This window comes from Nipponia nippon, unplaced genomic scaffold, assembly GCF_047370975.1.
Source record: "Nipponia nippon isolate SJK-2023a ecotype South Korea unplaced genomic scaffold, ASM4737097v1 scaffold_4, whole genome shotgun sequence".
Lineage (NCBI taxonomy): Eukaryota > Metazoa > Chordata > Aves > Pelecaniformes > Threskiornithidae > Nipponia > Nipponia nippon.
The window spans coordinates 83,964,407-83,991,732 of NW_028262358.1; the positions used below are offsets into that span (position 1 = coordinate 83,964,407).

A 27,326-nucleotide genomic window follows, 5' to 3' on the forward strand; every position below is an offset into this window, starting at 1 on the left:
CCCTCTGAGGTGCAGTATTTGAGAGACCTTTGGCTAAGTAACTATATGATCTTTACCTCAGGCAAACTTCAGATTAAGAAAGTGTGGGTCACTGCATCACCCTTACAATGAAGCTGTTCTGCTCAAAAGCTGTTTTCTGCTACTGTGAAGACTGTGGCATCAATATTTACAAAACATAATGTCAGTAAAAATAGAATATTTAATATGAAAAGGTCAGCTACGTCTTCACTGTTCTCTGTTCTAGAATCACTTGCCTAAAACCTCTTTTGTTGAAATCATAGCTACCATCTGAACTTATACTAGAACCCTAGGAAAATTCAATAAAATACATCTTTCTTGGGTTAACGACAACTGAAAATTTGGGGGGGGAAGGCTTATGCAAGAATAGTTTCAATTTTACCAAAATATTGTTTAAAAAACTTTCTTATTTTAGCCCTTTCTCAGTTGAGTTGTGATATCATTTTGACATGAGAAATTAAAAATGTTTTAATTTCTTTTAGAATCAGTCACTGACTCAGGAAATATGGTAAAACTAAGTAGCAAATTGATTTTGAGCATCCAAAATTGCAAAATCACATAATAGAATTAAACTGAATATAAGTTCTGACACAAAACAATGCCTGCGTTTCCAGTCATTTCCCATACCTGATAACTCTCATATCAATAGAACTTGCCATTTAGTCATGCTATGCTGTATGTAGCCTTTGTTGTCTACCAATAATTGCAGCTGGAGCTTAAATCCGTCAGATTTTTTTATGAAAGCAATATGATTTATCTTATTTTACGTATGTTAATATCATGAACTCCTATCAGAATGTAATGTCACATGGAGAATGAAGTAGCCACTAGTCACAAATTTGTAGCATCTTCTCAATGCACACCTCTTTAAACAAGTAGTTCTAGCCAAAGCTCCACTCAAAATCAGATCAAGGTTTCTGTTTCACCTCTCTGCCCCGAAAAAATCAGATCAGCTGGTATTTGTTCATGCTCTCTGAGTTTGAGTGTGTTGCTACATAAATAATTTCATTTAAATGCAGTGAGTGTTAAACTAAGTAGTGACATCATTGAGGCTTTAGTCAATCAATTCATAATCTGTGCAAGAAAGGTGGAAAATATAAATGGGATAAGAATTATTTATCATGCACTTTGCAGTGCTGCTGATTTTAAAGAATTCATCAAAAATCTGATGTTATTTAAATGTTACTATTCTGGGAGTGATGGATTTGAAATTTGCCTCTCATAGATGCATTATAAGCTTTTCACGTCTTCAGAAGAGCTACTGCTTTCACTTTTAAAATTCCCATTATGTCCTTGAAGGAAAAGATCAACTATGTATTCTTGTATTTCAGTATGTAAACAAAAGGAATATGCTAGCTAAATAATTCCTTTCCTCATCTCCATTATCTGTGACATATTTTGTTTCTGTGAAAGTGTAAATGAATTAATATGAAAGCTTCCACTTAATGATTAATAGTTGATCCAGAAATGGTGAGACTTTATAAGTGCTCATTTCCCTCATTTTACTTTCAAGAAATCTGGTTATCCAGCAAATCAGTCAGAACAGTTAGCATACAGAGTCTTTTTAAAATCATAGCACCAAATATAAGTCACTGTTTGCCAAACTAGTTTTTCATCGTCTGTTGATTGAAGGTTTAGTTTAATTTTATTTGGTAACCATGTACAGAATGAGATGGAACCCAGTGCTGTGGTTACCAGCTTGGTCACAGAGTTGTGGACACCAGTTTGGTGTTCTTCTGCTCCATAACATCTAGACAATCTTCTTCTGTAATGAGGTACCAGATTGGATTTTCAAAAATGTAACTTACAACAAACACTTACTTAACACAAAAACTTATAAGGAACCATTTTTTTCAAAGCAGGTTTTAAAGCACTGTATTTAATAGAGTATCATATATTTCATTTCAGTCCCCCTCAACTCTTTGTGACCTCAAGAGCTACACTTAAAGATACAAGTACAAGGGAGTTTAGTCAAGCAATTCAGATTTATATTTGGTTTCCTCCTACCATTTTCTTCTAACAATGTTTTCAAATTCAGGCCAGCACTATTTTATGTTGGTATGCCAGAATAGCCTTGGCCTGTCAAAATGTTTTATGACAGCTTGAATAGAGAACCATCAGAGGCCCATTTGAGATTCGCAAGGTTACATCCAATCCAGACCCCTTATCACAAACACAAGAGGATGGCTCATTCTCCATCTCCCTGCCTGAAAGCGCTATTATAGGAGGTTAACCTATTGCTTTCTTCTCAGTTCCCTGGTCCTTTTTGGTTTTTAAGAAATAAATATTTATAATTTTAAAAATTTGTATCATTATCAATACAATTGGAAGAATATCTGTTTAAATACATAATATGGCAGTTAATAACATCTGGGCAAAATTACAAATAATTTCTCTGGATGTAAATTCATTACATTCCTCAAACAATTTGTCTAGCTTTTTCCTTTTTATGAGGGTTTGGGTTTTTTTGGGGCAGTAATACCAACTGAAACATAAATACACATGATTACTAAGCTATTTTTCAATATATTTTCAAATATAAAATATTTTGTGTTCAATTAAAAGATTACAAACCAACCACAAATTATTTATGTTTTGTACTGACTTTTGACCCTATTCTTGTATATCAGTATATCAATTAGCAGAGGAACATTCTTGCATTTTCGTATTGAGTTGTAATTCACTGTTTTAATTAAAGCTGTGGAGTGTAATCCTTGTAAGCCAAATTTATTTCATAAAAATTCCGCGGTTAATAGATTTCCAGGGTTGCTCTACTTTCACCAGAAGTTTCTACTTTCACCAGAAGGGCAAATAATAATTTTCCTGAATCAGCAGCAAACTAAGGGAAAAAACTACATGCTGGCCAGAGCGTTACACTGTCTGAATTGCGCTAAGTGCTATACCGGAGAAAGAGGAAGGAGAAACCAAGTTGCTGCGTATTATTCACTTAGGTGCTTGAGAAAGGGAATAATTGTGCCACAGAGCCCACTTTCCCTTCCTGTGCCTTTACAAGTTGACTACAAGTGTTTCTCACGTTCATATTCTAGTGCAAGAAACATACCTAAGGATATAAATTCTAAGTGCTGTGAATAGTTTAGCTTGGCTATTGCCACCGTCTGTAAATAATATATATTCAATAGTTTAAGCAAATTGAAGTAGGTCGAGGAGCCTTTCAAATCCCATTAGAAGACAGAGATAACATAAAGAAATCCTGTTTATGCAACCTGGGAAAAGAGGATAAGCTTTCCTTACACAGAAAAGAAAGATTCACCTCCTCTGCTGCTCTTATCCCCCTTCCCTTGCTTTATTTTTGCTCCCACTCAACCCTTGCATTTTATTCCATTGAGCGCTATTTAATATTTGTTACTTCTTTCACTTCAAGATGGAGATGCAGGTGCTAATGTTAGTCATTTTTAGAGATGGAATTGTGTACTTGTGTCAGCGTGCTTGCAGATGATGCCTAAAACTAGGGTTGCCTCTCAGAGCGGCTCTGACTCAGGCAGTGTGGAAGCAGGTTCACTCTTCCAAGGAGCACTCTGCATAATGAAATTCCTGGGCTGACTGCACAATAAGTGCCTTTGCTTCATCACAGTCATGCTTTCTTACATCATTACAGTTAAATTTCCAGGCACCAAAACCTACATTGACCCTGAAACCTACGAGGACCCAAATAGAGCTGTCCATCAATTCGCCAAGGAGCTAGATGCCTCTTGTATTAAAATTGAGCGTGTGATTGGTGCAGGTAAGGCTGCCGTGGCTTCCTGATTCAACTGTTCCATTTAGCCAGGATCGAAACTCATACATCATAATGACAGGCAAATAATTATACCTCAAGTATAGCAGAACTTTTTGCATTTGCCAGAGTGGTTAGGAGCAATGAAGCTGCACTCGCTTCTAAAATGTAAGAACAAACAGGGGAGAAAAAAAAAAACAACAAAAAACCCAAATAAATAAGTAAATGAAGAGTTTTGCTTGACATTGAAACCTTTTGGGTTTCTAATTCTGTATCTGCTGTTAAAAATGTAATTGGGGGGATGGGGGAAGTTTTACTGCTTATTTTTTACTGTCAGAGTAAAGGCGTTAGCCATGAGTGCAAATTCTGCTCGTTTTCCTTTTGCAAGAGGGCTTTTTGACCTCTGAATTTTTGTTCATGTGAGTAAAGAAAACTGTCTGCAGCACAAAGTCTTAAATAGAGACTATGAAGGTCTTGTTTCTGTATAACAAAATCTTCCCTAAGGCTGTTTTTTGTTCTACCATTTTTCTTTTTGATATTTTATGAATACAAAAAGTTATTGTTTAACTTCTCATGACTGATTATAATTGCACCAGCATTACATTGCTTTTCTTCCTCTTGAACTGTCTACCACCTACTTAAGCCATGGTGTTCATGCTCTAAAAAGGCAGTTTCATTTGTTTACATTAATAAGATATGTGACATTTTTATTGCACTACTCCATGTAGTGAAATTAAGTTTCTGTGGGTAAGAAAAATATCAAATACTTTGGATTCCTGGAGGAAATGTTCTTTTGCTTTCCTGTTGTTTTATAAAAGTATTAGTAGAATACTTTTTAAATCACCCTGTAGTTTGGCATGCGCTGTAAATTACATACTGTGGTATTATTTAAAAAGAGAAGAAATATGTCTAAAAGAAGATGGTTTACCTGTAAAAAAATCTTTACACTTAGAATTCACAATGCTTCTTTAAAGTAACCTTACTCATGTTGAATCATGTCTTAATCAAGGAGTAGTACCATGGAAATTAACAACACTGCTGAGCAAATTATTCCTTTGGATAAGTAAGAGCATAAGTATCCGGCCCTTGCTAACTAGCAATTTTTGTGGTGCTAGAATGGCAGCATCTCTTCTAATAAATACACAATATACAAGATTTAAATTCAAGATTAACACAGAAAAATTACTGAGCTTTATCTTTTGCTTTCAGTTAAAAAACTATCAGCAGAGAAACAGTTCAGAGCACAAAGATATATTCAGTTGGACTTTGCCGATGCTTTCTGAGCAAAATGCTGAAAACGCTTTGATAGCAAATATACAGTTTAAAACGTATTTTCACTGTTATGACAGCATAATTCCCCAATGTTAGTTTTTGTTGACTGCAGATGAGTTTATTCTTGATTTTAATGAGTATAACTGATAGCAAAAAAACTAACGTGTGTTAGTAGTCATTCTGAAGAAAGTTAATTAGAAGTGCTATGGTGAAAGCATATTGTGTATGGAGTTTAGCTATGGCTTTAACCTGTTGATGTAAATAGCAAATAGGAGTGAAATGAAATCCAGTCCAGGAAAAACAGAATGTTAAAGACCTGAAGAAGCAGCTGAAACTCATACATCAAAGAAGAATATAGAATTTCTACTAGTGACAGCACCAGAAAAGCCACTTAGCACTCTCAATATGCGTCAGCAGTGCTGGCCACATCAACTATTGAGTAGTGCCATGTCTCTCTCAGACAAACAGGGTGCAAGTATGCTTGTAGTCGATTTGCACGAGGGATATGTTCTTTCCTTGCCAATGTTTTCATTACCATCCCGCTGCGGGCACCTGTCAGATACAGAATATGGTGTCCACTATGTTGAGTCCTTTCTCATACCACACATCCTTTGTTTCAGTCTCTTCCTTGTTGACATGCTGAGCTTGTGACTGTGTGGCTGTGCAGTATTCCCACTCTTAATGTCATATTTTCCAGATCCTTTTTGGGCGTCATTTCGGCTGAATATACTATTTTCTTGGGAATAAAAGTAGTTCATTGGCTAGCATCCTGGCCTGAAATGCATAACATACAAGGTCAAGTTTCCGATTTGCCTGAGTGTGAGTGATCTGCTTTTGGAAATCAATCAAAATCAGATCACAGAGAGCTGGAAAGGAGTTAAGCCTTAGTGTCCAGCAGGACCTTGGAGGTGATAGTGCCCCTGTACTCGGCACTGGTGAGGCCGCACCTCGAGTACTGTGTTCAGTTTTGGGCCCCTCATTACAAGAAGGACATCGAGGTGCTGGAGCATGTCCAGAGGAGGGCAACGAAGTTGTTGAAGGGTCTAGAGCACAAGTCTTATGAGGAGCAGCTGAGAGAGCTGGGGTTGTTTAGTCTGGAGAAGAGGAGGCTGAGGGGAGACCTTATTGCTCTCTACAACTACCTGAAAGGAGGTTGTAGCGAGGTGGGGGTCAATCTCTTCTCCCTAGTAACAAGCAATAGGACAAGAGGAAACGGCCTCAAGCTGCACCAGGGGAAGTTTAGGATGGATATTAGGAAAAACTTCTTCACCGAAAGGGTAGTCAGGCATTGGAACACTCTGTCCAGGGAAGTGGTTGAGTCTCTATCCCTGGAGGTATAGACCCTGGAGGGTAGACATGGTGCTCGAGGACATAGTTTAGTGGTGGACTTGGCAGTGATAGGTTAACGGTTGGACTTGATGATCTTAAGGGTCTTTTCCAACCTTAATGATTCTATGATTCTATGTCTCCCATGCCAAGTATCCTAATTACCTGGATCTGAAGTGTTAACATACACACATGCACACACTTAAACTCAAGTCTTGTTTCCAGCATGGAACAAAAACAATTTTGGAAGGTACTGCTAGAGAAAATTGTTGTCCTTTAGTAAGCTCTTGTGGCTAGGAGCCATGATTGAGGTGAGTGGTGAATTCATTAATAGTCATCCATATTGCTAATGAAGTGCAGGAGGGAGGTTAAGGCACCAAGATAAGGGCATGAGCAGCTAGTTGTTATGTATGTAACAGCTATGCCTCATGGTATTCATAGCTATGAGATGGATATTCAGACCACAGCTCCACTGCCCAAGGATGGTTGAGGCTAATACTTTACTTGTGCAGGCAGGAACAGTTGTACTCTGTCTGGCCAATTAGCTCAGGTACAGCATGGTGTTAACAGAGGTATATGGAGTTGATTGGAGCTAACCTTAATTCAGCTAGGATAGAACAGGAGGGAGAGGCATTTGATTCTGTATGCAGTTATCTCCTATAAGATTTGTAAAGCCAACCATGCTGACTAGAGATTTGCCCAAACAAGTCTGTAGGAAATACTAAGGTCTGGCCAAAGTTCTACCCTTCTGGCTGGAGAACTGTGAAGCTGAGGCCCAGGCACTGCCTTTGTCCTTCTCTCCAATCATTTTCTTCAGCGCTCACCTTAAAACATGTCTTGGATGTAGGTGTGTCTGCGTACTTGTGTACACTCAATAACTTAATGTTAAGGCACTCCACAGTTATGCAGGAGATAAATTTCAGACTTGATTTGATTTGGAGGAGGGACTTGGATCTATATCTCCCGTACTCCAGATAAATTTGCAAAGTAACAGATTATTAAATATTTTTGTGATGAATCTTTCTCTTTTTAAAGAGGTGTTCCCCTTTATTCAGTATATGTTGCTATCCTTTTCTCTTATATATCCCAAGGGATTTTTCTTCCTAGCTACAGAATAAGGGGTATCTCTTTCTCTCTCTGCTGACACAGCTGTGAGGCAAGGGACATCAAATCTTTCACAATCTCAATAATAGTGAGGTAGATGTTTTGCCATTCAGCTCCACATCTCGCATGCTTCCATCCTCTTTCCTGTCTGATGGAGTCCAATTACTTCTCTCCCAGATTATGGTTGTTGAGGCTTTTTTCTGGTATTCTTGCTGGCTGTTTGGTCATTTTTTTCACATGCTTCTTCAAGTTCCAATTTTCTGTTAGTTTAGAATCCTTTTACAAACTTCCAGCATTTGCTTGTGTTTGTTTAATGTAACAAAATTATTATAAGTCACACCTTTCATTTCATAATCTGCAAAGTAAATTATCCTGCTTGAAGGTAATAATGTAGTGCTTCATTTAACACCATAACGATGTTAAATTAAAAGCAGCTCTGAAAGAGCTCTGAAAGCTGCCTTTTGAAAGAAAAAACCCCATCAAATCTAAAGATAGCAAGGAAACCATGTAGAACAGAATGACATTTTCACTTAGAAATTGTGTTACTATTTCTGTAATAGTATTTTCTTATGAAAGCTACTTCATTTTTATTTCCTATTTTTGAAAAAAATATAACAAATTACTAACAAGTCTCTTAAAAGATTCAAATAACAGTCCTGTAGATTGGCTTAACGTGAAGTGTTTACTCCATAAGGTACTTAGTCAGCAATTAATTTAAAGCACATGCCTGTCTTTGTGTTCCTAAGTAATCCATTTCAAATATGAACATTTATATGTTAAATTTAAACACATAGGTGGCTAGTTGAATGAAGGCCTAAAAAGAATATTGATATTATAGTTGGAGTAATTCAGTGTTGATCTACTTCATTTTAGGAGAGTTTGGTGAAGTGTGCAGTGGGCGTCTAAAGCTCCCTGGCAAGAGAGATGTTGCAGTAGCCATAAAAACTCTGAAAGTTGGCTACACTGAAAAGCAAAGGAGAGATTTCCTGTGTGAAGCAAGCATCATGGGACAGTTTGACCACCCCAACGTTGTTCACTTAGAAGGGGTCGTTACCAGAGGTAAGCAGCAGCTCGATCTGTCAGTCAAATAACAACATAATGGCAGAAATTACTTTAGCTTATTCATGGTCAAAGATTCAAATTATAAACAGGCTGCACACTCCTAATGGATTTTCTCCTGATGTGTAACTAACTAAAACAATACTAACTTTGTGCTACAACCTGAGGAAAAAAATTAAGATGCACGCATGATTAAAACATGAAGTACTTTGAAATATATTATATTTGTAGTTTCATTTAGCCTCAAAGACCATGCAGAGAGATAAGGTTTCTTATGTCCTTTCATATTATCTGAAGTCTCATTATTCCAGAGTTCTGTTCACACAGCAGGAGCCAGGAGAACACACTGACATTTTGATTTGTATGGTTTAATTTTGTGAATCATGACCACGTTCCATACAGACATTTAAGAACTTATTAGAGCGCAGTAACAGTGCTGGAGGCCTCAGAAATGTTCGTTGTCTCAATGATTCAGTCCTTCAAAGGAATAACATGTGTTTTATCCAAAAAAGGTACTCCATTTGTGTTGCAGTTTCTCAAACAAAATCTGTCTTCTTTTCTTTCAGGGAAGCCAGTCATGATTGTAATAGAATACATGGAAAATGGGGCCTTAGATGCATTTCTTAGGGTGAGTACCAAAATGAAAATATATACAAACATATTTTAATTAACATATATATTACATTGTATATTGTCACTTTAAAAAATATGGTTTTATATGTGTGCATATATATACATGTACATGCATGATATTCATATAATTAAAATGCTTTTCAGGCTGAAATGGAGCTTGATAAATACTAGCAGTTCTCTACATTATTTCAGCAAAACCAGGTCAGAAATGAGAGGATCAGACAGGGAACATTCTAGGAATTTAAGTGATTTAATGTGGCATAGACATGGTGGGTTTTATTATTGCCACCAGCTGAAGTTAAAACCACTTGATACCTGAAGTGCAATCTTCTGCCTTCTGAGAGCAGAATTTTATTGTGTCAGCATGGTGGAAATCAGCATACAAGAATCCCTAAATGAACTAGGGTCGTGTTTAAGAGAACAAAGGAAAAAGAAATGCAAGTTCACAACAATTCAGGATTTTTTGAGTGTGTGTTCTGAACTGGCCAGTTCTGACTCCTTACCAAGTGTACAAGACAGTGTGAAATGATGTATAAACACTCTATAGAGAAGAGAAAGATTATGTGTGTTTGATAAACTCCAAGCTATGAATAAAATTATCAGTAACTAGGGTTCCAAAAGGAGATAGTTCTTATTTTCTTGATACAAATAATTATGATGAGATGAAGAGTAAGAGGCAAACTATAAAGAGCTGTGCATCAGGTAATCTCTCTTAGAAAAGATTTGCCATGACTTAGCCAGAAATTTATAGTGATTAGCAAGTTTTGTTACTTCTAGTACATTAACTACTCACACATTTCTTAACTGGATGTACTGCTTTATCTCTGAAGAAAATAAAACTTGTGTTTGAAGTGGGTTTCTTTGCCCCAGGATGAATTGCCACAGAAGTAGCAAATAAGTAGAAAGCTAAAGTTGTTAAACTAATTCTTATTTCTCTTCTCAGCTATACTAATAAGAATTGCTGCTCCTTTCTTCCCTCCAGAAACATGATGGGCAATTTACAGTCATTCAGCTAGTGGGAATGTTAAGAGGAATTGCTGCTGGAATGAGATATTTGGCCGATATGGGATATGTACACAGGGATCTTGCAGCACGCAATATTCTTGTCAACAGCAACCTTGTTTGTAAAGTGTCAGACTTTGGCCTTTCCAGAGTTATAGAGGATGATCCAGAGGCCGTCTACACTACTACCGTAAGAGAAATCAATGGGTTTTAGTAGTTTTGAGATGTGATTATTAAGAAGAAGCATATCTTCTAGAGAGTATAGATAAGAGAAATACATTAATTGCTTGAGAAAAGTTAACCAGTCAAAAGGAAAAAGAGTCTGCAGAAATCTGGCTCTAATTAGGGACTGATATGTTTGTAAGAATATACATTGTTATTTGGTAAAGTTCTAAAAATTTTGCACAGTATCTTCACTATTTCCTTTCTGATGATTTTCTGTTTGTACAAATACAGAAGTTTTAGCCATAAAAATTTAAATCATCTCATTTACTATGAGTCAATTAAAATATTTGTAGGCTATTAGTATTTATCAGACTAGATTTTATCTCACCAAAAAGTTGACTAGCTTGAGGCTAGACTGTGACAAAGCTCAACTCCTGTATTTTCCCTTGCTTTTGGGTGGGACGCTTTTCTTAAATAAGCATTCATTGGGCACACTATGGTCTTTATTCTTTTGTTGAGCCAGCTCCACTTTCCCACCTGTGAGGCCTTGCTGTACCTGTTTTCTCATGCTGAGGGAAGGAGGGGTCCCTGGAATCTGCTCCAACAGGCACAGGGATCCAGGAAACTGCACCGGCATTCACAGCTATCACTCCTGCCGCTGGGCTCTAAGTGGGATTCTGGTTTAAAAATGTCAGACAGAGATTTCAGAGGAGCCGTATGACAAGTCAATGGGATTTATATGCACAGGATGAGATTTCTCTCACCTAGCTTCAGCCAGCCAGGAGTTAAATGACTACTGTAAGTCAGACATCTAAGCAGCCCCTTAAAATCAATAGATATCCTTCCAGAGAAATGCATCCAACTTAGCTTAGACAGGTGTCTAAGTTTCTATGGTCAAAGTGTTTTAAGAGCCTAAACTTCCTTAGACTCCTTTGAAAATTCTGTAATTGGTCAACAATAGTAGATAATTGCTGCTTTTGATGTTGATGGAAATAATTATAAATGCACTCTACAGAAGATGATATGGAAATTTTGTGGAGAAAAAAGAAAACTTCCTTCTTTTCTTTTTTTTTCATAGGGTGGAAAAATTCCAGTGAGATGGACAGCTCCAGAGGCCATCCAGTACCGCAAATTTACATCAGCCAGTGATGTGTGGAGTTACGGAATAGTTATGTGGGAAGTAATGTCTTATGGAGAACGGCCTTACTGGGACATGTCAAATCAAGATGTAGGTTATACTTTGTCTGTTTGTGAGCATGAGTGTGTGTGTGTTAGAAAAACAAAAATTACATATTGTAAACACATACATATGTGTTTTGCTATACATGCATAAAATGTTGGGTTAGAAATAAGATTTATCAAAATGCTGTAGGGTTCTCACAAAATGTAAAAGTTATAGAACTTTCACTTTTTACCTAAATCTCTAAATTGTTCTTCTGCCATGTGGATGTTGTAGGTTTCTGTCCCGAGTATCAAGTACAGTAAGAACATCAAAAATAGTAATATGTGCTCTTCACTTTATGACACTTAAGCATAGAAGGAATTAATTTTTTTTCAATAAAAAATAATTCTATGGTTTCTGACATCAGAGCAATGATTAATCAGTTGAAAAAAGTTGTTAAAAATCTGAGTGGCAGTTAATGACCTACTTTGGCTTTTTCAAGTTAATTATGCTGATTTAACAATACCCTTGTTTGCATAAAATATGACCCAGAGCAACAGGTCAGCAGTAATAGAACAGATGGGTGTTAATCTTGATTTCTGACAAGTGTATCTATTAATATAGAAAGTACACAGGAAAAACCTATGCAGGTGAGAAAGATGTCAGAAAGAGTCTCATTTAAAGTTCTTCAGGTCAGGGGCTTGAGGGTTTTTTGTTATTATTTTATTTTTTCATTGAATGATCGACATCAAAGTTGAAAAAAAAGATAAAAGTGTAAATGATGAGTCAGTTTGGCACAGTGCAAAGTTGTTAATATTTGACAGGTCTCAGTGTCAAAGATTTCATGGACTGTCAAAATATAGGCAAACAAGTCCTTGGGGCAGAGAAAGAGAAATATTTACATTCCCTAGACACCCAGTAGAGTTTCATTTCTTTTGACACCTTCCTTCTGTACTAGATTCAAACATAAAAGAAGTCTGACAGGAATATAAGATGCCTCAAAGGCAAACCTTACCTATCTTTCAGGGAACAATAAGGAAAAACTTTTAAATAGGGGAGAAATTTTGGTATCTTCATGCTTCTTGTTGGATTTTGAAAAGTATTCCCTCTGTTGAAAACTGCAAGTAAAGTGCATGAATGAACCTTTTTCATAAAACAGCTAATTACCACTTCTTGGAGTTTCATCTCTTTTTAGCATCTTACATAATAATATTCGATAGCACATAGTCAAAAGATGCATCAATTACTCGGTAAAATAATTTCAATACATTATTCTTGTATGCTGTGATCTTCAAGCGTGTCCTGAAACATACCTCCCAAAACATATACACATCCTACCAATCTCATAGATAAATCTATGATGCAAAATTTAGAATCCTTTTACGATTAGTTATTTATTCTCCTTCACAGTTACCAATGGGAGTATTTAACTGGAATAAAAAATGCTAAATGTGTCTCTTCTAATTTTGCATATACACTCAGGCAGTTTATATATCTTAAGTGTATCATTTTGCCTAAAAGTGGATGTGGGTGTAGTCATAGATCAGATCAGATCTTCTAAAAAATATGTCTCCCTGACTTTGCATCTTTAGATGTCATTTCTTTAATTCTGCCCCTCTTACTTTAAGTCATTTAGACTGATGGAGTATACAAGTTTGTGTTGCAATCTCTTTTTAAGCAAAAGTACTCCTTTTAGCAGCAACCAGGAGCTAGGGTGCACCAGAAGAGCACTCATCTTACAAGCCCCCTGCAGAGACACAGTGGGCTGAGCAGAGATGGTACACAGAGTCCCCCCAACTTCTCCGAGCAGTGAGCTCACCTCAGCTTAATCCTTGCTGATAACAGTAGCCCTCAAACTGCTGCATTTTATGCTATTCCCCTATAAGATTGCTGGTGTTTGCTAGTTCTTGATCTCATTCAGTTACGGACCCTAGTGCAGATTAGTTCTTCAGAAAAGGGCAAGAGCTTAGCTTTACATATTTTTTCTTTGCTATACTCCTAGATTTATTACCATTATTATGATTATTAATTTGTATTAGTATTATATACCCAGAAACACAGTGGTAACATTACTTTGTCCAGTTACCCGTATTTAATACTTCTTTGTTGGCAAGCAGTATATACAGTGAACAGACCTGGCCCTCTTCTAATCTACTTTACATCCTCAGATAGCCTGATTATGATAAAAGCATACTTGACTCTTAACAGTATTCCCTTTTTCTCTTTTTGCAGCAAAAGCAGAATTTGAAAAACAAATTGTGGGAAGTGTAAATAATATAAATCAATTCTATTAGTAAGAACTCCAGCTGTGTTCTCTTTGTAGCTTTGCTTATTTAAAAAAAAAAAAATTCCTGCATCTATTTCATTACCTCTGAGTACTGATTTTGGGAACCCCACCCCCACCTTTCTTAGCAGAGTAGACACTTGTAGTAGCCTTCAAAGGGCCTGAGTTTTGTATAAACTTTTTTTATTTAAAAAAAGAAACTTTACTTATCAATATTTTAGAATGTTTTTTCAATGTTTTGGATATTCCCAGCAATTCCATCCATCTCTAGCTAACTCATTATTTTATATTTCCTGGTTTCATCCTTCTTGCTCAGAATACTCATCAAAGAAGCTGATTCTGCAGTATCCCCAAAGCCTTTTAAAAATAGTATCATCAGCTTGATTCCCACCTCTCTACAGGTTTCTCTGCAGATTGTAATAAACATGTTCATGATCCTTTCATTCATGTTTTCACTATGCCTTACACTCTTGGATATAGTCTTATCTAGATGGTTTGCCAGTTCTAAGAGTCTTAGATATTTTGGTGGTTGTGTTGCTGTTGGTGTTACCTGCTTTTCGATTCCTCATTGGTTGTCTCTGCATTCTGACTTCTTAAGCAACTGTTTTGTTTGTAGTAAATCATATGAATTATGCACAAAGGGTTTAATACCTTTTACCTTTTAGAAGGTCAGAAATTTCTGCATTACTTTTCATAACACACCAGTTGTCTTATACACACTGTAGCCTGTTTTCCACTTTTATTCCTCTGCTACTTCTAAGTGTAAGGAGCTGTTCTTCTTTTTCCTATTAATACTGATCTAAAAGGTATTAAATTTTTCTTTTAATGTTTTCTTTCCTGTATAGTATTTTTCTTCCAATTTCCCTGTTCTTCTGCAGAAGTCCTCGCTCCTCACCCTGTCTGACAGATAACTTCACTGTCTCTAAAAGTTCACCACAGTCATTCTTCGAGGTGTGGATGTTACTGCAGGAAATGAATATTTCTCAGTCATTTTTGAGTTGTAGGACAGTACTGTCATTCTAAATGTATAGATAGAAAGCTGAGGCCCAGGGAGATGAGGCAACTACCCTGAGGTTGGAAGGACATTCTGTGACACAAACCTGCAGTAAGTGCCCTACCACTGGGCTATGCCTCCTCTTTTCACAAAACTTCGTTTCTGCAAAAGGTTTTGATACAATCATGGATTTCAGCCAGCTTTTTGAAGGTCATTTTGTATTCTTTTCAGTCCTGTCTACTTTGCAGTCCATTGCTTTTGCATTTTCTCACACAACCTATGGAATATTTTCTATCTGAGGTTATTATTTTCACTAAACCCTGGATATTGACCGACTTTATTTATCATACCCGATCTACTTCCTAGGGCTACATCCAGAACAGCTTCTGATCTTGCTTTCTGTACAAACCGAGGGAGAAGACAGTCATATGCGCTATCCTTCAGGAACAAGCACCCTTCTTTAGCAATTCTAATACTGCTATGTCAGTCAATGTCAGTATACTTGAGATCCCCCATGAATGGTGGTTTAGCCCTTTTTCACAAGCCTTTCTTATCTGCTTTGCTTCCTGGTGTGCTTTCTTATCCTGCCCTCAAGCTTTACAGCAGGTTACTGTGATTTTACTTTACACATTTTTATTTTTCATTTAAATCCAAATGGACTTGACTAAGGAAGTCAATGGGTGGGTGTAATTCTTGGTTCAGACATTTATGCTCTCCTTTGATCATATCATCATCTAGCAGCATCTCTTATTAAATCTAACTTTCTGTTTAGGTGATATATTAAAATACCATTCAGCCAGGTTTTCCTCTCTCACATGGCACATTTCTGCTACTTTATCATTAATGTAACATGGCTAGACATAGAATACAACTTTTTTCCCTAACAATTTCTGTCTGCTAAACATTTTTCTTGGATCCTTTTATAATCTCTTCAGGCTTTTTGTATTTTATATGTGCATGCACAGATCCCTATCCATTTTCAAGTCAGTTGCTTCTACCACACACTCTTTCATAAAAACCTTGGGGCAAGTAATAATGCTTTCTGAAATAACTCCATTTATCAATCTATCTGTTGCTCCCTTAGTGAATTTAATTGTTGTTCCCTGCTGCTCACTTGACTAGGTAATATAGCTATGCTCTGCACATATAGAACAATATGCTTAATAAACCCAAAGATAAAGTCAGGGAAATTATTTGAAAACATGAAGGCTGGTGTCAAAACAACAGACTCATATTTTTGCAACACTGATGGCAAATTTTAGTTTATTGATTTTTTTTTGTCTTTTATTTCTTGAACAGTGTAGCAATATATATTTCTTAAATATCTCTTGATGACAAATGATTAACTATGTTGGCTACTAGGTTATAAAAGCTATCGAAGAAGGCTATCGTTTGCCAGCACCCATGGACTGCCCAGCAGGACTACACCAGCTGATGCTAGATTGTTGGCAGAAAGAACGTGGTGAAAGGCCAAAGTTTGAGCAGATAGTTGGTATTCTGGACAAAATGATTAGAAACCCAAACAGCTTGAAAACCCCACTGGGAACCTGTAGCAGGTAAGAAAAGCTTTAGTATGCATTCATATGATAGTGCACGTGGCTGAGTTCTGGATGTTCTGCTTGGTGGCTGGTTTCGGTTCACACTTACTCCATGTGTCCTTCAGTTCCTCCTTCCTCCTGTTCCCTGTTCTTCCCTTCCCTCATTTGCCCTTCTTTTTTACCACGCTGAACAAAGCCAAAAAGGACTTTCTTAAAAACTAGCCAAAATAAAGAAAGTAAATATTATGGAACTAATACACTTCTCAGTAAACTACTGCCTGTTCGTCACTCTTTCCACACTCTCACCACTAGCAGTCTTTGTTTTCCTTGTTTCTTAAAATTATGAAGTCTGGAGGGCAAGGATCATCATCTACTGTAGTTTTATATGATGCATCCCTTGCCCTAGGAACTGCTGCAGTAGAAATAGTAATTAATAATACTCATGCTTGGCCAATGTACTTTGACATTGCTACACTCTAGATTTTTATCTTTCATTTTCTGGCTTTAACTCCTTTCAGTGACTGCATCTCATTGTGTTTCATGGTGTAGCTTTTAATGGCTTCTTCATAATTTTCAGGTGAATTATTTAATCGTAATCTTTTCATCTGCTAACTAGATCACTACACTAGGGAATCAACTGGCCTGTGTTCTGCTCCCGGTTCTTCTACTGACTGATTTGCTGTGTGACCTTAAGCAACTTACTTTGTGTCTCTGATCTTTTCTTGTCTTTGTTTTGTCGCATCCAATTGAATAATGGGAATAGCTACTAATATATTTTCTAAGATGCTTAAAAGAATAGCATCTTTATTTTACTCAGCAACTTTAGTTGCAGCTGCTGTCATGCTAGGTAATAAGGTTGATTTTCTGTTGGTAATAGTCCATTAGGCTGATTTTGCTCACTCTGACCTTTCGTCTTTTATGTGAATAAGCTTAGGAAATACACATTGTGAGCTACAGAGTAGTCAAGAGCTATTCGCAGACTAATCTAAGCTGTGTATAAAGGCCTATTGTTTCTACTCTTGACATTTTTAATACCCCAAACTTATTTGACTCTCACCTTGATAAATACTCCCTGATGTTTTACTCTCTTTGGAAACAACTTACTTTCCTTTTTCCTTCTCCGTAGACCAATTAGCCCTCTTCTGGACCAGAACACTCCCGATTTTACCACTTTCTGCTCCGTAGGCGAATGGTTACAAGCTATTAAGATGGAAAGATATAAGGATAATTTCACAGCAGCAGGCTACAACTCTCTTGAATCAGTTGCCAGGATGACTATTGAGTAAGTTAGTACTGGGCATGTTTAACTTGCATTTAGGGAATTTCTAGGTAAAATAATACACAATGTTCAAGTCCAAAACTTTACCCTGAGTACAAACATGGTACTTGGGGATAAGCCAGCCGGTTTAGCAGCTGATGATGTTGTACTAGAGCATCCCATGAAAGGGCAAATACCCTGCTACCTATGTGTAGCATCACTTTTTTCCCTGCTTTTGAGACCAATTGAAATAACACCAAGGGGCTAGAATCTGAGGGAGAATGTGACCTATTTCAAAATATGTATGTATAGGAAAAGAACCACTTTGCCTCCACTACATAATTGGTACCTTTTTCCAGATATGTACTAGGAAGATGTGGAATTTTCTTCTAATTGGCTGGGGGCTGTCTGTGTCCTGCAAGAAATGACTTTGCATCAGGATAAAAGTCTATAGAAGCAAAACAACTTTCTGAAGGCAAGCATGGCCTGTATTGGTGCTGCCATCTTAAACAGGTCTTCTTGGCATCCCACAAACAACGTTCTTGTCCTGGTGGTTGCCAAACACACGTAATTCCTCTTACAGAGAGCAGTGTTTTTCTAAACAAGTTTTTAAACAATATTCTCAAGTTTGCAACCCTACTTTTATCTGCCTGGTATCACTAGGGGTCTCAGCCTGTAGCTTGGGAGCTGTCATCAGAGCCCACAAGCTTCTACTAGGTTAGTAGCACTAGTAACAGTGGAATTGAAACAGCTGCTCCTCTTTCATTTGCATGATGGGTATGGGTCAATATGCAAAGGGTTTCTCTAGGCATCTCTTTAAGCAGAATGTGATCCCCAAAATCTTGTATTTATACATAACTTTGTCCTGAAAGCCACCCAAAGTATTTTACAAGAGAATTGTCTCTTTCTTCGGGTGTCCTTAAAAGCCACAATAAAAGATTATCATAGTGCAAACCATACTGGCCTCATTCTCAGATGTGGAGACACATGCAGTGTAATTACATGACGCTTGCCATGTAATTGCACTCCTTGCTGAGAAGTTGAACAGCGCCTATATGAACTTCACAGTACTGAGCTGAGGTTCCAGTGCAGCTTCGATGTTAGAAACCTGTAGCTCAGACCACTACGTAGCTTTGACTCACAGTTGAATACCATACAATAGCAGTCTAAGTTGAAAAATTAACAATGTACGCATTTATCTTCCCCAGGGATGTGATGAGTTTAGGGATCACGTTGGTTGGTCATCAAAAGAAAATCATGAGCAGCATTCAGACTATGAGAGCACAAATGCTACATTTACACGGCACTGGCATCCAAGTGTGATAGACATTTCTCCCTTATGAGGGAGGTGACAGACTGAGAGAACAGCACTGGCCTTCAGTATATATGAAGTGCTGCTAGAAGACACTTGATTTCCTGGGTCCTTCCTGCAGTGAATAGAAGAGCTACAAGAAGCACCTACAGACTTGAACTCCTAAGTGCCACCAGAATTTATGAAAAGGGAATTAGGATCCACCAGTGGTGGCAAGGAAAACAGCAGTGACAATAAACAAAGTACTACCTGAATAAACATACAAACACCTTGAGCTCTCTAACCTCCTTTTTATCTAATAGACTTTTTAAATGTACATACAAATTTAAAAAAGAATATATTTGTCAGATAAAATCATGATATTATTGTTGAATTCAACAAAATATTTTCCTTAAATCTGTGATTTCTGAATCTTTTTTTAATAATTTGTGTTTATTCTTCATAAAGACTTTCTTTTAGTATGATGTTTATATCTTTGGACATTTTTAGTGCTAATTCTATGACACATTACTACACTGGGTACCTCTGAAGGATTATTTGAGTTCCTAGAGATTTAAGAAGCATGACCAAGCAATGTATATCTGTCCAAACTTTGGTATCCTTTTGTGCCATTTACTTTTGTTAAATCAGCACCGTATTGACATGGCTAGCTAATTGGCAGGGAGTCAGGAAAATGAAAGTTGCCAAGAGCTCTGATATTTTTTAAAAAATTTTTTAAGGTTACACATATACTATCTTTTAAAAGAAAATAAAAGAGAAAAAAAAATAAAAGAAAAAAGAAAAGCAATAATGACCCCTAAGTAGTTCTAGGCACTTTTAGCAAATTGTTTGCAAGGTGATTTTAATGGACTAGAGTGAAAGTGAGATATATTATAAGATGCAGATCTACAACTGTAAACCTGCTGAGACATTACATTGAATGGACAAGTGATTGTAGGAGTGTCTCAGAACATGGGTGCAGTTCTCCAGTGTTACCTAAACCATTTAATCTGAGCACATCACATTTTTTTTCAATACTCTGCTTTAGCAAACCTGAGAGAAATAGCTGGCATATATTTTATATGAGTTTAAGCTGAATGCAGTCCAGCTGTCAGAATAAGGATATAGATTTTATATGAGAACTGTAGAGCATGAGGCAAGGGGCAGTTCAAAATTTTCAAGTTTTTTACAAGCTTTTGCTGCTCTGAACAAACATGCATGTGTGTGCTCACACAGACAAAACAGTCATTCATCAGGAACACAGATGCAAGAGTAGTTGCTCAACGGAATATCTTTTTACACCATTTACTTATATATGAATTTTGTTTGATTAAAATATATAACTACCATAAGCAATAATGAACAGTGTCTTTACAGATATTGCAGGAATGTATATGAACCAGAGAGAAATGCTTTAAAAAAAAATCTGAAAATTGTGAACTACTCCAGCAATGAAATGCTGTACTTCCAAAGAGAATTGGGCTGCTTCTATTGATTTTGATAGAGAAAGATCCCAGGGATCAGTCATAAATTGGTCTTGTTTGATTATGTGGGCATCCACACAAAAAACTAAAAACAAAAGAAAAACCCTGTAAATGTTCCTTTGTAAAACTTGTAAATTTTATTTATACTGTCTTGTTTTGTACACACATTTATGTGTAGTGAGCTCTGAATACATTGAAAATGCACTATATTTTTCTATTTTACTTGCAGAGCATCACAAACAAACACGTATATTCAGTGCTACATAATGTGTTTTCCCACATTTAGGACCAAAGATAGTTATCAGAAACTTAAATGCATCATTTTCCCCCTCCTTTTTTCTCCCCCTTTTTAAATCACTGTACAGTGTTATATTTGTCATTTTATTTATTTGTTTCATTAGAAAAATCAGTTTGGTTATACTAATTCCCCCCTCCGCCTTTATTGAAGAAAATCTGTAAAAAGCTTTTAACTAGCATACTCCCGTTACATAGACACTTCCATTTGTAATCTTTGTAATAGACTGTAAATATATTTTTGGAACTATAATGCAATGTGCATAAGGTTTATTTTTCAGTGTCCATATATGATTGTTTATACAATTCACAGCACTTTACAGTCATGCTGAGAAGCCTAATTTATTGCCTGGATTTGGGCAGAGTAAGAAAACAAGGTGAATATTCTTATTTCCTCTTAAATTGTCATTCAGTAGAAATGAAGTTATTTTCATGTATGCAGCTCAAGATGGTTTTTTAACTATTAAAATTAATTTTCTAGAAATGCTGTAGAAGTAAGACACAGAGTAGACTGCATGCCCAATATTGAAATTAGTACATGCAAGCACTCGACCAAGGCACTTCCAAGCTGTTGGAACACTCTTAATTAATAAACATCCATTTTGTGTTATGACAAATGCTAAGTGCCTCACTACTGGGGTGAGCATCTGTGGGCAACTGCACAGGGTGCTTTCAGTTTTGCTGCTGCTTAGGCACCCAGCTATGAATTTAGGAGTCTAAGTTCAGACACCTGCTTCCTTATAAATCTTGGCTATTGTTTCTAAGGGCTTGGTGATTAAAAGGTGTAATGCAGCAATGCTGGTATTGCTGAGAACCCACAAACCCTAAATGCAAGAGAGTTGAGGCCAGGCTTCACCTTTAGGACTTGTTCAATATTCTGATGCACAGAGGCCTCGAAGCATGTGTGGTGACATGGGCTCACACAAGTAAAAGTGAGGGCCCTAATGGTATTTCTTCCTTATTTTTCCTTGTTTGATTTAAGCCATCTTCTTTGAATAGGAAATATATTTTAGCATTCATCTATATACCTTGACTGCCTTAATGTTGCCACAGATTTTTACACATTTGAAAATGGTAGAGTAGACCCAGAAAGCACAATTGCTATCAATACTCCTATTGTATCTATCTGTTCAGAACATTACTCCAATTTAGAGCACATGCGTGTAAATGGATTTGTAACTGGCAGAGCAGCAACATATTGATGTTGGTTGCAGTTCTCCAGGTTCCAGGAAAACATAGTCCAGTGTAAGAAAAATAAAGTGCCAGAGAAAGTTGATGTTCATGGGAGGAACTGAAGAAAAAGTTGGGTCAGAGGGAGAATTAAAGGCTAAATGATGAATCAAAGAAATCTCAGTCCTGGCTATATTTTATTGAATCTGGAAATTGTGCATCACTAAACACAGATTATCAGGCTGTCAGTGAGGCTGATCTTTCTTGACTTTATCCATCTACAAGCATCTAAAAGAGGGATGCCTAAGACAAGCAGAATGAATCTCCCTCTGGGAATGCTTATCTCCATTACCTGTAGAGGGAACCCAGATGATTAGCTTAAATTAGGCATCTAATGTCTAGATAGTTAAAGGTAGGTGAGGTGATTCCTACCCTACATGTCCTTGGCTGCTACAGTTTCCCCTGCAAGCTGAGTGTCGTAGAAAGGCAGCTCCTCCACTACTACTATGTCCCAGAATGTATTTAAACTGGGTTTTCTTACAGAAAGAGGTGATTTTTTTTTTTTTTTTTATTATTCAGAGATTTGTAACAGATCATCTAAATGCTTTTTGTATATGAGTATTAATTCTTGAAAAAAAATTGTGATTGTTCTGAGGAAGACCTGCCTAGTAAATTACAGTTACTTAATATTTTAAATAATCAGAAATATTTGCTGACATACTGCTTCAGTACAGAGGTTATGTGATCAGATATGATAGTTGCTGTTTGCAAAACCGTGTTTATCTAAAGCCTTGTCATGTAAAAATCTCCAGGAGGCAAAGATGCTTAAATGTATCTCAAACTGAATGTTGCCCTTAATATCTCAATAATTGAGCTCTGTCTGTATTATTCTCCATTTAAAATGAGTTTTTTATATTTGTTTAAGCTGGAGTTTTCTGGCATCCACTGAGGGAGTTTGAAAAAAATGATATTAAATTAAATTTGCTTTTCTCCACTAATAGTAATATACAGTAAATAGTTTCCACTGTTTTGAATGTTACAAAAACTATTGCTTTAATGTGGGGGATGAAGGGGCTTATTTTTGTTTTGTTGTTGGTATTTTTTTACATTTATTGGTTAGTAGTTGAAATAAAAAAAATAATAATTTGTCCTTAACTTTCTAAATAATTCATATATAGCAATTTTGAGAATGATTCAAATTCCGCGACTTTCGGGTTACTACTGAGATGGTGATCATGTCACTACAGCCATAATACCAAGCAATGCCAAGACACCCTGCCACAGAGGTGTGTTCAGCTGGCATTCTGTTGCCCAGTAATGGCATGAAGCAGTCCACTAGCTGTGTGCGAGGAGTGAAGGCCAACTCAGCCAAAAAAGGGTCATTTCACCTTTTCAAAATATGTATGTGACATGTTAGAACTAACATATCCTTAATTCCTTACTTCCCTGCATGCAGTTAGAAACAGATATGCTCATCATATGCGTTTGGTTTTTTGGTGTTTTTTGTTCGTTGGTTTGTTTTATTTTAAACAAGTGACATCTAGGGTGCTTGTGGAAGAGAACAGTTCCCAGACAGGATGACAAGCCCGGCTTAAGAAAAAAGTACAATACAAATTCTTGCCTAACAGTAATTCTGGTAGAAAGTGCCACAGGGTTATTCAGGCAGTTGGTGCTATGATTTGCTGAGCAACTAGCACAGCAGGGTTTCTGCATGTTCAGGACATGTTAGGACTGAAATTCATCAGAAATTGATGAATTAACTGATATGTAGAAACATGTGAATTTTTTCCCCTGCTAATTTGGAATAGTCTTGCAGATGGTAGATTTGGGATTCACAAGACTACTCGAAAGTCTTAGCTTGAAACTCATTTCTAGTAAAACAAGAAATTCTGGGCAGCAGCCTATATTTTCTCTCCTCTTCCCTTAAGGGTTTTCAAACCTAGCCAACAATTACTTTTAAACAGAGATCTTTATTGTTTGCGTAGTGCAGCCTTCTATTTACTTGGGAATAGGCAGTTCTGTAATTAAATTTCCTGTGAAAAGGATTGGGGAGGGACGGGGAGAGGAGTGGGAACACAACAGTTTGGGAAAAAAACCACAAAAACAAAGAAATAAAAACCCAGTCCAACAAATGACCTCTGAAACCCAAAGTATGACTGGGGTCACCATTTTTGGAACACATTCCATATAGCAATTTGAAAAACATACCAGATTAAGCCATAGGCATAAAACCTGCAATATCCTGACAAAAGAGTCGTAGCAGAATGCAAGCTACATTTGTGAGAGTTTTTTCCTCTCTAGATTTGGTTTTGTGAGATTTTTAATTTAGGATAATTAACACACGCATTTAGAGTAAAGTCTGTTGGGACAGGTTAAGGAACAAAATTAGTGTGTCTATAATATCCATGAAATGCTCAGTGCACTTTCAGGGTGGGTAAGGGTCAGGCAGCTTGAAAGTGAAAGGAATCATGTGAAGTTTATATGCTGTACAAACCATGCAGGTTATGTCCAGTGAGATTATGAAAGGTTAAAGGTTAAAGAGGAAAACCCTTACTTTTGTACCTGGTGAAAAGTCAGAAGATGGGAGTGAATGAAAAGAGAGGGGTGTGAAGCCATCAGAATGTGTAAGTCTAAGTCGTAGGGCTCTGCAAGACATTGCTGGCAGGGGAGTTAAAGGTTGTCAAGATTTTTTGTTTAAGTAAAGAGACACTGTTAATAAAATATACCTAATAATCTAGTGTGGAGTGGTTTCAGTACTCTGATTTTTCCTCAGGCCAGATTGGAATTTGTCAAAGAGACTAAATTGAGACAGATGGGAAAGCAACTGGTAATACGCAGCTCATTCAAGCAGACTTGAAAGAGACATGAAAGGAGAATTTTACATTAAAAGCCTGAACATAAAGCATGAACTCTGATGATATTTACTCTCAGAAGGTTTTAGACTTGTTTTCTTTAAGTCTAGGGTAATGACAGCAGATTTTAGCACTGATACTATACAAATTGGGTGAAATTAATGTCTAATTAGAGTGACCAAAAAAGAACCACAAGTCAAAAAATAGTTGATGTCTTGATAGACTTCGAAAAAGATGCGATACAGCCATGTAAAACTTCTGTAGCCAGCCAAATGAATCTTGGACAAAACAAGACATAATGCCAAGTGCCAGCAGAGCTAAATCAGGAACAGAAATTCTGTTTATCCATGGACCAAGGCTTCTGTATTTAATTGAACCAAATAACCAATTGTAGAACTGTGCTGTTAATAATAATTAATACCAATAATGAAAAACTACAACTTAGAGGTCATCTGATGAATCATAATATGGCTAACACTGAAAAACATACTCGGTGCTTAAGCCATAGCTATGCACAAAGACTTATGTGTGCTACTGGTATTAAAGTTCCATGACTGAGTAGTTCAAGTCGTTTATAAACTGGAGACCTTATAACCCCAAGTCTATAACTAAAGCCTTCCTCTTTGATGCCAAAAAAAAAAAAGGAAGGAATGCTGAGAAGTCTGTAAGGTCTATCAAGTGTGATAGAAATTATCTTCTGATTATTTCCTTAGAATTACCAAGAAAACCATGAGTTTATCTCTTACATTAATAAACAAACTTCCTGCTCCAAAGATGCCATCTCACTGAGAAGAAAAATCATCCATTAGTTTTACTAGGACATCCAAATCTGACTTGAAAGAGGCTAGACTGAAGAATGATTGATAGAATGTATCAACATTGATCCCTCGCATTTCATGTCTGTAGGAAAATTACTCAGGCAATTTCTTGACTATCATTCAACCTGTCTTACTATGTCAGATTCCACTGGCTTCCTGAAGGGTTGCCTGTCCATTTTTAAGATGTCTGCTGGAAAACATGTTCCAATTTCCTTTCCTCAGGGACCAACCAGCCTATGCCAAGAATGCACATGTAGCTTCAGAGCAAGAAGGTGTAGGAATCTCAAATTAATTCTTTCCAGTCACAGTCAGAAATTAAATGCGTTCTCCCATTGAGGTTGCACATAGTAAATTGCATGAGAAATCTGATTTATCTGGAATAAACTTAGTAAAATCATCCAGATACCTCCTGAAGGCCACTCAGAAATGGCAGTTTTTAAGTGGTGGTTAGGATTTTGTTCAGAAAGTGAAAGGGGTGGGTCTATGGAAGTCTGTGTGCAGCTTTCACACCCTGTGAAACACTCTACTTACCAAAGTATGGAGCTTTCTGGGTAGCAGATATCCTCTGTCACTCTCACTGAAACTAGACCACAAATGCAAAATCTATGAGTCCATAAGAATAAAAAAAAAGAAATTAATTCTGTAACAGAAATAGGCCAAGACTTCACCATTTATTCAGTTTGGTCACTGGTGCTTCCATGTGGGGCTCTGTGAAAGAGTAAGATGGGTCCAAACAATAGAAGAGGATAATGGGATTGGGTGGAGGGAGGGGACTCTCTGGGTGTGAAAGCAGAGGCTGAGAGGAGGTGGTGGACCTGTGGGTGACTTTGGGCAATCTTTGTATTTCTCTTTCAGGATCTTTGCGGTGCAGAGCCCTTGCCCTCAGCCCATTTCATCCCAGGTCTCTCTGCTGGCTCTTTTATTCAAGCAGCCCCTTAAGTCCTCCCTTATATTACTCTATACAAAATAGTAGTGCCTTCTTCCCCAGTAGCCAGTGTTCGTACGCTCATGGACTGCTGGAGAAGAAGACAGGGTTAGATTCAAATCCAGGCGAACATGCCTACAAGAAGAAATTGGGCCAGCAAGGCACTGAGAGGTATTCCTAATGAGGATTTTCCTTTAACATTACTGGGCCTCAGTACTATGGACAAGTGATTGATTGTTATTGTGGAGAGAAAGGCTGCACCTTACTATATAACTTCCCTACACACTCCCGTTCATCTACTGCCAAAAGCAGGAAGGGAGGTGGGGAAAAGGAAAAAAAAAAAAGCTTTCAGGCATTTCTTTGTAGTGCTCTTTTCAAGAGAAATAATTATCTCAATGTCTATGTTACCTAAACTTGTGTGAGAGACAAATCCTCTCTGATGCATCCTGCTTGCTGCCAAAAGCATCCCAGAAAGACTGTGTGCTGTCTGTTGCAAATCTCAGTCATAAGCTGCCTCATCTCCCATAAAACTGCTTGCCTAACATGGGGGTGTACATTCCAGTCCTCCAGACAGCATCTTTCCTGTGGTAGTTACTTGAGTATCACAACACCCAAGTCCCTCTGCAGGTGTCCATGTTTGTTTCATTGTGCAGAGGTGCCTCCGGCTTTTGAGGTATATTTCCCCAGACATGAGGAGGGACACTATTTTTTGCATTATATTCTACTTCCATTTCTCCCCAGCTGGCATTAGTCATTAATACTTACCTAGCAGCACCCATGCTTCACTGGGAGGTAAGTAAGTAGAAGATAACAATGAGGAAGGAAAGTTTAGTACTCCGGCAACAACAAACACAATGTCTATCTACGACCAACAAACTATGGGTCAGGGAGATCACTCCAAGTGATCTGCACTCGAAGTGCAAAAGTCATTAGCGTTGGTCAAA

The 27,326-nt window shown here is 37.2% G+C and overlaps 1 protein-coding gene across 7 annotated transcripts in view; it reads left to right on the forward strand.

Moving 5' to 3' along the window:
- Nucleotides 1-27,326, forward strand: part of EPHA7 (EPH receptor A7) — a 173,505-nt gene that overhangs the window by 138,367 nt on the left and 7,812 nt on the right. Inside the window, exons 10-17 of one of the 7 annotated variants that reach the window (XR_015708039.1) lie at nucleotides 3,635-3,760; nucleotides 8,327-8,512; nucleotides 9,079-9,140; nucleotides 10,128-10,337; nucleotides 11,391-11,540; nucleotides 16,115-16,308; nucleotides 17,417-17,572; nucleotides 18,757-20,994. Coding sequence is in view for 6 of the 7 variants with exons in the window: in XM_009475570.2 (XP_009473845.1) it covers nucleotides 3,635-3,760; nucleotides 8,327-8,512; nucleotides 9,079-9,140; nucleotides 10,128-10,337; nucleotides 11,391-11,540; nucleotides 16,115-16,308; nucleotides 17,417-17,572; nucleotides 18,757-18,871 (1,199 nt within the window). In the remaining variant the exon portion in view is untranslated. Of the gene's footprint in view, nucleotides 1-3,634; nucleotides 3,761-8,326; nucleotides 8,513-9,078; nucleotides 9,141-10,127; nucleotides 10,338-11,390; nucleotides 11,541-16,114; nucleotides 16,309-17,416; nucleotides 17,573-18,756; nucleotides 22,943-27,326 lie in introns of those variants that run through there. The other 6 variants (XM_009475570.2, XM_087773833.1, XM_087773831.1 and 3 more) reach the window with 6 other exon arrangements.